Source organism: Perca fluviatilis, chromosome 17, assembly GCF_010015445.1.
Source record: "Perca fluviatilis chromosome 17, GENO_Pfluv_1.0, whole genome shotgun sequence".
Lineage (NCBI taxonomy): Eukaryota > Metazoa > Chordata > Actinopteri > Perciformes > Percidae > Perca > Perca fluviatilis.
In genome coordinates this window covers 8,575,566-8,588,366 of record NC_053128.1, presented here as the reverse complement: position 1 = coordinate 8,588,366, position 12,801 = coordinate 8,575,566, and the positions used below count along the sequence as shown (strand labels likewise).

At 40.6% G+C, this 12,801-nt stretch overlaps 1 protein-coding gene across 2 annotated transcripts; it reads left to right on the top strand.

Annotated features, from left to right (window-relative positions):
* Positions 1–1,557: 1,557 nt before the first annotated feature.
* LOC120546028 (annexin A1-like) lies at positions 1,558–11,864 on the top strand. 2 transcript variants are annotated; one of them, XM_039780771.1, is made up of 12 exons: positions 1,558–1,741; positions 1,857–1,944; positions 2,910–3,009; positions 3,331–3,425; positions 4,794–4,907; positions 5,114–5,204; positions 5,495–5,631; positions 6,992–7,085; positions 8,640–8,735; positions 10,828–10,886; positions 11,375–11,497; positions 11,646–11,864. In XM_039780771.1, exons 2-12 carry the CDS (start codon positions 1,876–1,878, stop codon positions 11,700–11,702), a joined length of 1,035 nt encoding a protein of 344 aa, XP_039636705.1. In that variant the 5' UTR covers positions 1,558–1,741; positions 1,857–1,875; the 3' UTR covers positions 11,703–11,864. The 2 variants fall into 2 exon arrangements, with proteins under 2 accessions (XP_039636705.1, XP_039636704.1); XM_039780770.1 differs by having other exon boundaries at positions 1,560–1,741; positions 1,839–1,944.
* Positions 11,865–12,801: the final 937 nt, after the last annotated feature.

The window sequence follows — 12,801 nt, the reverse complement described above, 5'->3', positions numbered from 1 at the left end:
TAATCTGAGGGGTGTTGATATAGAAAATAATTATTTTTTATAATATCCACTTTGTATATTATTTCCATATATCGAGACATCTCGCTTACATATATAATACTCACAGAAACATGTTATTGTGTGCTCATGTCTGTGCTCATGCTTTTTAGTTTTCTCTCACATTTACACTGACTGGTATGATTCTGACTTTAAATAAAGTTTAAAACATTTTAATAACACATGTAAAGCAGCAGTTTATATCCATTGATTTTCTTTCTAAATTGTATTTAATCCTACTTTATTTTAGTCAAGTTTTCATAGTTTATGTCATAAAGTAGACATGTCAGGTCCTTTACATCCCCAGTCTTGATACATAAAGAGCCAAGATGAGTGTGTTCAATCTGCGATGAGGAGCGTGCTACCATGGTTTTTAAACTTGTAGCCTTCGGCCCCAGCTGACACTAGGTACGTCCCAGGTCCTTTAATTGCATCCATGTCGCCTTCAATTGCTTTCCTTCCTCGCGTCCTGAGGAAATGACGCGAGGAGAGAGAAAACAAGGAAATGTGGTTTTAGAGGGATGAGACGTCCTTTCCTCCTAGCTCCTCGCTCTTGAATCCTCCATCCTTGCTCCTCGATCCTTGCTCTTCAATCCTCGATCCTCGCTCCTCGGGGCAGGAATAACAGCTTTGAGACGGACCACAACGACTTCCGCTTCAAGCGAGGAGATATCAAATAAGAGTCTTGGGAATCCACCCGCTGACTCAAGCGACATCACTTGAGGGAGTTTATCAGACTTGGCCCAGCTCCCTCACAAAATACTTATTACTATATACACATATATAGTAATACTCCCCAAGACCTTTATCTGTTTAAAAGGTCTTGGGGAGCATTACTAGATGAAATCAGATGAGCTCCTCTTCAGCAGTATCAGCTCAAGAGAAACATGTGGAACATCCGGTTCAGTCATAGTGTCTCAAACTCAGACTCAGGACAAAGAATAAAACCCAAATGTTTTTAATGAAGGTTCTTGACAGGCAAACAAAAGTCAAAAACAGTATCAAAAAACAAGGGAGAGTCCAAGAGGTAAAAAAACACAGGAGATCGCAAAGGAGAGTGGAGCCCAAGGCAGTGTAAAAAAAAAAAAAACTTAGACTTCTAGTTGAACTGCTCAAACAAACTTAGTAGTACAAAAGCCCAGACCATCAACTTAACTTTACAGGAGACAAACACTGGAAGATCTGGCAACACGCTACCACGACAATACTAAGGGAGCCTGTATGCCATGTAGAGACCAGACCAGACAACAACTGAGGACTGGAGAGGGTTTTTGTAGATGGGTTAACGAGCTGAAACAGGCAACATGTGAGGAGTGCTAAGAGGCCGGGGATAGTGAACGATGATACTGATTGAGTGGAGAATGGGGTAGTGGGCGTGGCTGAGGGGAGAGCCCAGTGCCGGCGCGACACATAGGTTAGTATTTGGAGTGCTTAAATCACCAATGTCTGTGTGAATGATACGGTGTTTGGTTAAAGGGTGGAGAGCTTAGACATGTACAATACAAGTCGGTACAGAAGAGTCACCCAACCTGTCAGAAGGGCCCCAAACCTCTACTGTCGCCTCGCAGGAATGTTGCCTTTGAGAGGTGGCAGACGATTGGCATCTGCACAGAGATGGGTGGAGACACTGCAGAGGGAGTTAAATACTGCGATGAACACCTGAGGTCTTTAACCCGGGGTGGGAAGACCGTCTGCAGTAGCACAGGTAAGGTGTTTGGTTGTTAAAATATATGCATACCTATTTGAATTAACTGTGAATTATTAGTTTTTCTTTCTTGTTTCCTTTTTCCCCCTCTATACAGCGATCATTTTCATTTCAGGTTTTTCCAGCCAAGTATCATGGCCTTCTTCAAGAAGTTCTTCACTCATGTCATCCCTCAGAAAGACCCCGACAAGAGCATCATCCCAGTGAGTAGCAGATCCCCCCCCAACTACAAATAGACATGAGCAGGATACACCTGGTTGATGGGTAACTGCAGTTTGGTTTAATAGATGATCACCCTCCAGTTTTATTTTTTATTTTTTAAAGTTTTGCAGTTTAAATACAAGTTTTAAATCTAACATCCATGTGGAAGTTAATGAGAAGCTGGACATTTAGTTTTCTTAGGTGCTAACACTTGAGTATTTGGGAATTCCTTTTAAAGGTGGAGTCTGCGATGCTGGAGAAAGAATGTTGATATTCAAGCTCAACACCCAAACAAACTCCTTCAGAACAATAGTAGGCTGTGTGTCAGATTTACCATTGCCCAATTTTCAACTGTAGTCTTAGTTACTTAGCATGCTGATGGGATGAAATTCACAGACTCCACACAGAACGGCCTGGATTCGAACCCAGAACCTTGGCAGAAGTGCTAACCCCTGAGCCACAGTGCTGCCGACTTGTCATAGCAGGAAAAGCACAGCTGAAATTGATAACCTTAACGATGGCTCAGTTCCATCAAGTGTCCCACTAAGCTATTTCAGTGAGTCAGCATGCACAACACCAGGGCCTCTCCTAAGTGGAATGCAGCCATCAGTAATGGTTTTGAATTCACCTGTGCTTGTCCTACTATGACATGTCAACATGTCTGCCGTGAAAAAGGTCTATAGTGTTGTGTTGCTTGGTCCGAGCCACCTTGTTTCCCATTTACAGAGCAGATATTCGCTGCATTTGACAAATTGTGTATTAGATTAGAATCACAGACTCCACCTTTTTCTATTTATTTTTTTCATATAAAATGACAGCCATTTGTAGCTCTGCCATCCTTTTGTGTGACTCTGCCCTTTGTTGAAACTGGAATGAATCAAAACTGAAATGATGTGTAGGTTTAAATTCCTGATGGTTTGTGTCAGCCAGAGTTCCTTAAAAGAATCTATACTTCTGGCTGTTCTAGGTGAAGGATAAGCCCAAACCCCCCTATTACGGAACAGTCACCCCGTATCCGAAATTCGACGCCACAAGTGATGCTTCCACTCTTCAGAGCGCCATTAAAAGTATGTGTTAACCCTTAAAAATGTGCCTTTTTTAAGTGTGGCTTGTTTCTAAATGTTTTTTTGCAGATGGTGTACAATTTTAAAGGTAAAGAACTCTAACAATTAAAATGTGCGTAATGTTTCCTCCAAACAATAGCCATTTTAAACAGGATGAAAGTCAAGCTGCCCTTCTGGATTTCATCATTCTAAAAGTACTTAGTCTAGGAGTTTTTTTATTTTAATTTTTTTCAAAAGACACCTCTTTCAAGACTGCACATTTCTGCCGTAGAGGCTGTGCTCTGAGCACTTTAAAGAAAGTAAAGCACAACGTATCCCTCACAGAATTGGACAAGGATGTGATCTTTGCCATCCTGGTGAAGAGAAGCAACGAGCAGAGACAGAAGATCAAGGCCGTGTATGAAGCGTCCACTGGGCAGGTGAGTGATCCGTTTCTCATGGTCAAATAAACCCGCTCCATATCTGAAAGAGCAAAACATGAGCTCGCAGATGTCTGGTTTACAGGCTATTATGTTTTAGCATGTCATAGATTAACCTTTTGAATAAGGTTTTTTTTTTTTTTTTTTAAAAGCAACATTTAACCACTCAAGGTCAAATGCCTAACCCCAACCAATCGACCACTATGGCCACACCAAGACCGATTGGTGATATTCATAATTTTGTCTGTCGTAGTCCAACCTTTTACTTCAGAGACAAACGTGGGTCACCTTGTAACACACGTTCTAATGCTTGCCTAGCTGCTAGCGTGGCACGCCCTCATACTCTGCTTCTGACTGGCTAGTAGTCCTTACCTAGCTACTGAGCATGTGCGACTCCCAACAAAGATGGAACAGAAGTAAAATGTCTCACACTGTAGCTAAAACAGAGAGCTCAACACACAGGGTGAAAAGAGGAGCTGCAGCAATGTGCAGTACAACAAAAATAAGGGTTTTTTTTTGAAAATGAAACCATGTAAACCTATTCTGCTCTTGCCTCTAAATACAATTATGAAAATGAGCATAATATGAGCACTTTCAAAGTAATTAACTCAAGCTAATCTCATGAAAAGGAATTGAATGTGGTCCTACCCTGTAATTTCTACTTGTGGCCACAGCGACTTACCTTGCACGGTAGCTGGATTCACGCAAGATCACAAGATGACGATATCTCGTGAAAATTGTGGGATCACACATGACACAGAAATCCATCTTGAACCTCGTGCATTTGTGTCTGAACTAGCAGCTCACTGAACCAATCAGCGTCCGGTCAGGAGCTACGGGCGTGACTTAGGTGTGTGACTGCCGCGATTGTTTGTTCAAAACCACAATAGCGGGTGTGATATAGACAGATGGTTCATCAAATCATGTGATAGACACACCCGTGTCTTGCTTTTTAAAGCTGCTAGCTGTAGAATTTCTCACTTTGGCACACCTAGTGGTGGTACCAAAAACAGGCAGTGTGGCAGATGTAATATAAAAAAAAAAAATACCCACACTATGGTTTTAATTTTCTGCAGCAGTCTTAAAGGTGAATTATACTAGCTTCATCCAAGGTGGCGCAATCGTGATGTCAAAATGACGTAATATCCTGCCGGCGCACCCGCTTTATGGCGTGCAAGCATTTTTATTTAATTTTTTTTCAGCAGCGCACGACAAAAAGGAAACGGAGTCCTGAGCGCGGGTATAAATAGTTACAGCAATTTCATGCCGTAACGCCAGCTGGGCTGCGGTTACTGTAAAACACGCTTTAGTCTGTTTTTGAAATGCCATGAATACAATGTACCCATGACGCCTTGGTGTGTCTTGCAGAGTTTGGATAAAGCTCTGCAGTCGGCTCTCCACTCACATTTGGAGGATTTGGCTCTGGCTCTGATCTCGACGCCCGCTCACTTTGATGCCTACCTGTTCAGGAAGGCCACAAAGGTAAATATCAGCGCCTTATCTACCAAATATCCCGAGTGTTTCCAAATGTCACTCTCCATGACTGTGCTACTCTCTGTAGTTATCAGTTTGATCCCTAATATGTTTAATGCTTGTTTGTAATTATGTTTTAAAGATTCCTATAGAAGTATTGTTACCCTTAAATGTTTAGGATTTGGTCACTCGAAACATTTTCTCTCTTCCAACAGGGTTTGGGCACCCGTGAACACATCCTGGTGGAGATTCTGGCAACAAGAACAAACCAAGAGATTCGAGACCTCAAGAGGGTCTACAAAGAAGGTTTGCTACTCTGTTATTAGTTGGCGAACAAGCTGAGCTCTGAGTTCGTGGAAAAGGTTTTCACATTTTACATAACTTGTTTATGTATTTACCTGACCCTCTTTGGTGTCTCTGTGCATGCAGCAGAAACCCAACACTGAATTCTTTAGACAGTGCAGCTCTGTAATGACCCAGTCATGACGACTGTAGGCCTCTAAACAACAGTTTTACCCGCTGCAGTCACACTTTGTTCCATTTATCTTATTGGAATGTCAGTTATCTTTGTGCTGAAATGTTCTCTGTTCCTCCAGTGTACAAAACCGAGCTGGAGGAAGTTATTAAGTTGGAGACCAGCGGTGACTTCACCGCGGCCCTTCTGGCCATGCTGAAAGCAACCAAAGATGAGAGCACGGAAGTCAACAACGATCTGGCCAAAAGGGACGCAGAGGTAAAATCAGGAAAATCACCTTTTTTAAAAGGTACACTGTGTAGGAATTTCTCCCATCAAGCGGTGAAATGGTCGTTTGCATTCAAACGAATAGTGCTCTCTAGCGCCTTGCTTTTTCAAATGCGTGTTGCAACTACGGTAGCTGCAATGTACCAAGAAGCTATGACAAAAGGCCAATTTTCGTTTTTTTTTTTTTTTCCTCCTGTGGCTCGTCATAAGTATGATCCTCCATTATGAACTAAAGGCCGGGGGCACGCCAGACGGCCGACCGTCGACAGAAAAGTCAGTCGAGATGATCAGTCGGGTCCCCGAGGTCCAAAAAACTGCCTCGAGACACACTGAGGCGACACTGACTGGAGAAACGTAATACGTCTTCATAACAGCAGGTGGCGCTACTCTGTAATGTTGCCCAAGAAATGATAACCGGCAGCTGATTGGACCAGCGCTTCACATGGGTTTGTTTTCTCTGGAAATTCAAAGCCAGACTGTCATGGCGGCCGTTCAGAATACGATCTCATATTGTACTAAAATAGTTCACCGAAACAGGTTTCTGAAAACATTTTAAGTGAGAAATAGGCCGTGCAGTTGCTGAATCTGTCTTCATTTCAGATCAACGAAGGTCAGTTTAAAAGATCTTCGTCAGATTTTGAGAGACTCTAGTCACGCTCATTCCGCTCCCCATTTCCGGGTGAGTCCTGACTTCCCTGTCTCCGACCGAACACGTCAGGTCGGCCAAAATGAACGCCGACAGCCCCCCCGACGGACGACGGCACGGGACACACCGAACAGACTCGAGTCACTGACCTCGCCAGACTGTCCAACGGCCGATTATTGGCCCTGTGTGTCCCGGCCTTAAAGTGCAGTGCAGGCTTTTAAATTTTAGATTTTTAGGTAATAAAATACTTAAAACGCTGTACTTTTTAATTATTTTTATTTAAGGATAAGGCTGGTATTTTTCTTACGTCAATATATCTCAAACAACTACTTTATAATTGGCGTTTTTGACTATTTTCAGCAGTGGATTACTACACATTTGGTGCTCTAGGGCGCATTTCCTGCAGCGGGCCGGCGTGTTTGGGGTTGAGTCAAAACTAAACCAGTGTTTATTGTAATGAAGGAACATATCCAAAGGTGCAACCGTGTGGCTCATTGACATGCTTTTAATAGTTTTTTGGACAATAATGGATCTCTATGGCACAGAGGAAGAAGAAACTTCAGGCTTTGGGTAAACACACAATACTTATTTGTAGGATCAGTTGTTGACAGTAAGAAAAATATAGAATAATACTTATTCATTCATGCAGAAGTGTTAGAGAACAGTATTAACAGGTAATGGCGTGTTCCTGTCTTGTTTCTGTAGATTCTGTTTGAGGCGGGTGAGAAGATCAAAGGATCCAATGTTTCTGCCTTCATCGACATCCTGACCATGCGCAGCGCGCCGCAGCTCTGCAAAAGTGAGTGCCTGAAATGGGTGGTGACTGCTTCCACTGTTAGCATTGACTCATCAGAAAATACACACACACACACACACACACACACACACACACACACACACACACACACACACACACACACACACACACACACACACACACACACACACACACACACACACGTGGAACCAGTGCACTCTTTCAGGTACCAGGACAAACACAGTCATAGTTTTTCAACATAGCAATGCTCCATGTATCTGCGCTACATACTTTAGTGTGTGTGTGTGTGTGTGTGTGTGTGTGTATTTTTGTACTTTGGCTGAATGTTGCTTTAGTAGGGATGTAACCATACACTCGACTCACGATTTGAATTTACAAATTTAAGTTCACAATAACATTTTCTCAGGATTTTTAACCGGATGAGCTGCAGACAAATGACTGAAAAATATTCCTTATTTGTATTGACTGCAAAATAACAGATGTGTCCAACTGAAATTGCTTATTCTAAAATAGAAAATTAATTTTTTTTTTTTTTTTTTTTAAACCAATCCCACATCAAAATAACTAAATAGAAAATCTCTTCAAATAAACTAAGACATAGTGACGTCTGAAGTCAAACAAGTGAAATCAGGCTGTTTAAAAAATCACTATTTCTTTTTTTTTTTTTTTTTAAATCTCAACAGGTTGTAATCTTGACACATCTTGCTTTTTAACTAATCGTTGTTACATCCCTATTATTTAGAGCAGGAGTGTCAAACATACGGCCCATGGGCCAGAACCGGCCCGCCAAAGGGTCCAATCAGGCCCAGTGGATGACTTTTGAAAAGTGTGAATTAATTCATTCCAAATTTTCCACTTTAATTTTATTTACTTTTGTAAGTGTTTTTGGCATTTCAGCCTTTTAATTGAAAGGACAGCTAGATATGAAAGGGCGGAGAGGGGGAAGACATGCAGGAAGTCGTCACAGCTCGAATTTGAACCCGGGACCTTCTGCGTCGAGGTGCACACACCTCTATATACAGTATGTGCACCGGCTCTACCAACTGAGCTAACCCAGCTGCAAAGTCACAACTTTAATCTTAGAAATTATTATATATCTATCTATCTATCTATCTATCTATCTATCTATCTATCTATCTATCTATCTATCTCTATCTATGATTTTTTTTTTTTTCTCTCTTCAAATATAACCCCTCTCTCCCGGGTCCATAAGAATTTTTTTTTTTTTTTTTTTTTTTTTTTACAATGTCCTTAGAATGCTTTCATAGCAGAAACCACTTGCGTTTGCCAACCTCAAGCTGACAAGAAACTGTGGCAGTTTACTGGTCTAGCCCACTTGAGATCAAATTAGGAGTATGTGACCCATGAACAAAAAATTAGTTTGACACCACTGTATATATGTATGAATTCTGGTAGTTCATGTCTCAACATCCTTTAAAACCAGCTAAAGGCTTGTTTGTTTTTAAATTCCAGAAATGTTTGAGGTATACGCAATGATCTCAAAACAAACCTGTTTTCTGTCTGACAAGCTGCCGTTACCCATGAATACCTGTTGCTTGTCTGTTTACCTGTTAGCGTTCCAGCAGTATGCTACCACCAGTGACATCACTTTACCTAAAGCCCTGCAACTGGAGCTGAAGGGAGACATTGAAGACTGTCTCATTGACATTGGTAAGGAGGGTTTCTGCGTTTCTTTCATGATCGATCAGCTTTGTTTTTTTGTTTTGTTTTTTTTTTATGAATAAGGAATTCTTTCAGAGCTTGTGGAGCATGTGGAACGCACTTTAAAAGGCCCTGAAATCCATTTGGGGTCCTACACATGAGATTTCTGTATGTGTGTGTGTTTTTGTCTGTGCTCTTCTCACTTGTTTACTTATGCTGCCAGGCCACTGTTAATCAATTTTGGTCAAAGCACACCCCCGCAGTCTGGATGAAGCTGATTAGCTGAGTTTTTTTTAAGTGTTAATCTCTTAATAAATAACATAAGGATGCTTTTCCTCCTCAAACTTTAACTGTGATTGTTGCACGTTCAGTAATAGTTCAATATAATACAGGAATATTTAAAGGTCCCGTGGCATGAAAATTTCACTTTGAGGTTTTTAACACTAATAGGAGTGTCCCCCATCCTGCCTATGGTCCCCAATTGGCTTGAAATGGTGATAGGTGTAAACCGAGCCCTGGGTATCCTGCTCTGTCTTTGAGAAAATGAAAGCTCAGATGAGCTGTTCTGGAATCTTCTCCTTGTGAGGTCATAACAAGTGAGGTTACCTCCCCTTTCTCTGCTTTGCCCGCCCAGAGAATTTGGCCCACCCATGAGAGAGAGAGAGAGAGAGACATCATGGCTTTCAAACAAGAAACGTGGCAGTTGGTCAAGGCCACACCCCCACCCTCCACCTTGCCCCTCCCTCTCTCTCTCCTCCTCAATAGTTACAGACACAGAAATGGAATGTTCTGAGGAAAGCTCATTGTGGGACTGGCTCTAGTGACTGTAATTCTGCACCAAGGCTGAATTTCGGGAAAAAGACTTCAGATACAGTATTAGGGGACCACTAAGGTCTATATAAAAGAGACTTCAGATACAGTATTAGGGGACCACTAAGGTCTATATAAAAGAGACTTCAGATACAGTATTAGGGGACCACTAAGGTCTATATAAAAGAGACTTCAGATACAGTATTAGGGGACCACTAAGGTCTATATAAAAGAGACTTCAGATACAGTATTAGGGGACCACTAAGGCCTATATAAAAGAGACTTCAGATACAGTATTAGGGGACCACTAAGGTCTATATAAAAGAGACTTCAGATACAGTATTAGGGGACCACTAAGGTCTATATAAAAGCATCCAAAAGCACCATGTCATCGGACCTTTTAAAGTTTGAAACAAGCATGGACTAGTGTTGCTCGACTGATTGTTTATATGGAGAAGCTGTTAACTAGACTACAGGCTGCGATATAGTTATCCACATTACAGCCAACAATAGAAAAAGTATGAATGAGAAACGTCATGGAGAGTAATTCAGGGCCAAAAAATAGAATTGCATTAAAATAACTAAATAGAAAATCTCTTCAAATAAACTAAGAAGATGTAGTGACGTCTGAAGTCAAACAAGTGAAATCAGGCTGTTTTTAAAAAAATAAAAAATAAAAAATAAAAAAAAATTGCATAAATCTCAACAGGTTGTAATCTTGACACGTCTTGATTTTTAACTCATCGTTGTTACATTTTGTTTGTCCTGAAGGTGGTTTTATGGAAGCCTGCCCATTAGACTTTGATATTTCTAGGATTTCAGTGAAATCCTAGAAATTTGGCAACCTGGTTACTCTGAAGGTAAGGTCAGAGGGTCACCAAAGTCCACCAAAAAGACATTGTGGACGGACTGACAGACATAGTCATGCTTAACTTCCACAGCTAGTTGGACAAAAGGGTGTAACAAAAAGTCGCAGTCATGCCATAAAAGAGGAGGGTGTCCATAAAGAACCAGAAAAACTGAAATGCACAAATAAACAATTGTCCGTACAAGTGAAGAGAAGTGCATGAAACAACATAGTGGAACACTGGGTATACCCAATTCCAATGATACGGTCTGCACATTCTAGTCTCCAGCGTAGCACACCATGACCTATCAACAAACCTTGAACCTTAACCTAAAACATTATCAAAGTAAATAAAGGAACACCGTGAGCTGTCACACACAGCAGCATATGGACGGTGCATATTTTCACTGGGAATGTTTGTGTATGTGTCTCTTTAACTTGTAGTGAAATGTTCCTGGAACACTTCGGCTTTCTTCGCTGAGAAGCTCCATCATGCTATGAAGGTGTGTGTGAATATCTCTTACTTACTGCGTGTATGTGTGTGTGTTGAATGTAGTTTTCATTTCCAGTTTTGCTTATGTCATTTGTAAAAAAAAATGTCTTAACGTATTTGTCTTTCTTTCAAATGCCTGCTCGGCAATGTTTTTGAAGTAGTTTAAATCCCTTAAAGTCAGCCATAATATTCTGCATCCACATGCAAACAATATGTCAAACTGACTTTACTTATCAGAAATTAGCTTGTAAATGAATCCTTGTTCTGCAGCTGACTCTCAAATGTCAGATTTTGGAGGACTGGTCACCATAAATATCATCAACCTCTGTAAAACACTGCTTAACTGTGGGGATTGGCTATGCAACCAAACGTACACCGACTTAGTATGGTACATCACTTTACCCGATATACAAATATTGCATGAGAACACTTGATTAAACGCAGTGTGTAGTAAACCTGCAGAGTGAGGAGATTTGCATGTTTTCTACATGTTCACAGGGCCTCGGCACAAATGAGAACACACTGATCCGGGTGCTGGTGAGCCGCTCTGAAGTCGACCTGAAGAAGATTGTGCAGGAATACAAGGCCATGTATGGCGTCAGCCTACAGGAGGCCATACGGGTAAAATGACGTGCATATGAAATATTTTGAATATTCCTGAATGGCTGCCTTCATGTTCTGTCTTTTACTCTTTCAGTACAGAAACAAAAGACAATATAACTATTATCAGAGCATTTCAGCTGAGCACATCTTTGACTCTGTTTCACAGAGGGACACTAAGGAACAATTTGAGAGCGCCCTGCTTGCACTGTGTGGACCAGAGTGAAATTCGGTTTTCTGAAATTCTGAAACCACTTCACTGGAATTGGAGGCCAGCTTGTCCATCGGATGCCGGTGCAGTCTCACAGCTTTCCAAATGATTACAAATGCCGTGACCAAACCTGTCTTGAGTTGATGTAATCCCACCAAGAATAAAATCTCATACTTATCTGGCCTGTTTGTCTTTTACAATACATTTTTATTTATTTTTTTCACTGGTATATTGAGCTGAAATTCATAACATGGATTAATGGTTTATATTAGGTTTAAAAAAAAAAAAAAAAAATTGAAAGTGATGGGCCACGAGGAAGGTGGAGCAGAAGAAAAGAACCAGAAACATTGATAGAACTCAAATCAGCAGGAAATGTATTTTTTTTTTTTTTTTTCATGTTTATTTGAATAGGGACAGATGCTACTACATAGACATTTGTGCAACAAATCTCCAATGTACAGCATCACAGCATTTTTAGCTGTTGCTAATTTCCAATGCCCTCCCCCTTTCCCATGAGTCTCCGACATGGACCACTGTCAAAGCCTTGTGGGAGCCGTATTTGTTGGAATACCAAAGAAATTGGTCTTCAATTTCGTTTAAGATGAGGTGTTCAATGCTTTCCATAGATGTCTGGATTGGGTTTGGAATGATTTAAAAAAAAAAAAAAAAAAAAAAAAAAGTGATACTTTAGGTAGGACAGCATTGTAAGAGGTCAAAATTATGAGAATTATACGTAAGTTAGTCAAAGAGCAAGTTGAAATGTTGACTTTGTGAGTCAAAATTATGAAATAAGATTTAAGAGAAACCATTTTGTGTTGATTCATCGTTGATATTTTGACTTAAGACATCATTATGAGACACTAAAGTCTATATTCTAAGTATATTTAAAGCACAATCATTTATGTCCAATTTTGACTCATTTTATTTTTCTATATATCATATCTTTTGTGGCGAAAACGGGCTTCCATAAGAAAAATGGTCTTTAAAAAAAAAAAAAATGTATTAAGCAATGTAAGCTAGTGCAAAGGAATTCAGTCTGTAAGTGGGTCGGTTTTCTAGAGATAAATAAAATTCATAAAATTTGAACACAAGCGGCGGCACCATCATCGTCATC

Excerpts from the sequence above, each read along its gene's own strand:
- LOC120546028 (XM_039780771.1), top strand. The coding sequence starts at position 1,876 with ATGGCCTTCTTCAAGAAGTTCTTCACTCATGTCATCCCTCAGAAAGAC. Across the intron at positions 3,010-3,330 it reads TCTTCAGAGCGCCATTAAAA|AATTGGACAAGGATGTGATC; the intron begins GTATGTGTTAAC and ends TATCCCTCACAG. Across the intron at positions 4,908-5,113 it reads TGTTCAGGAAGGCCACAAAG|GGTTTGGGCACCCGTGAACA; the intron begins GTAAATATCAGC and ends CTCTTCCAACAG.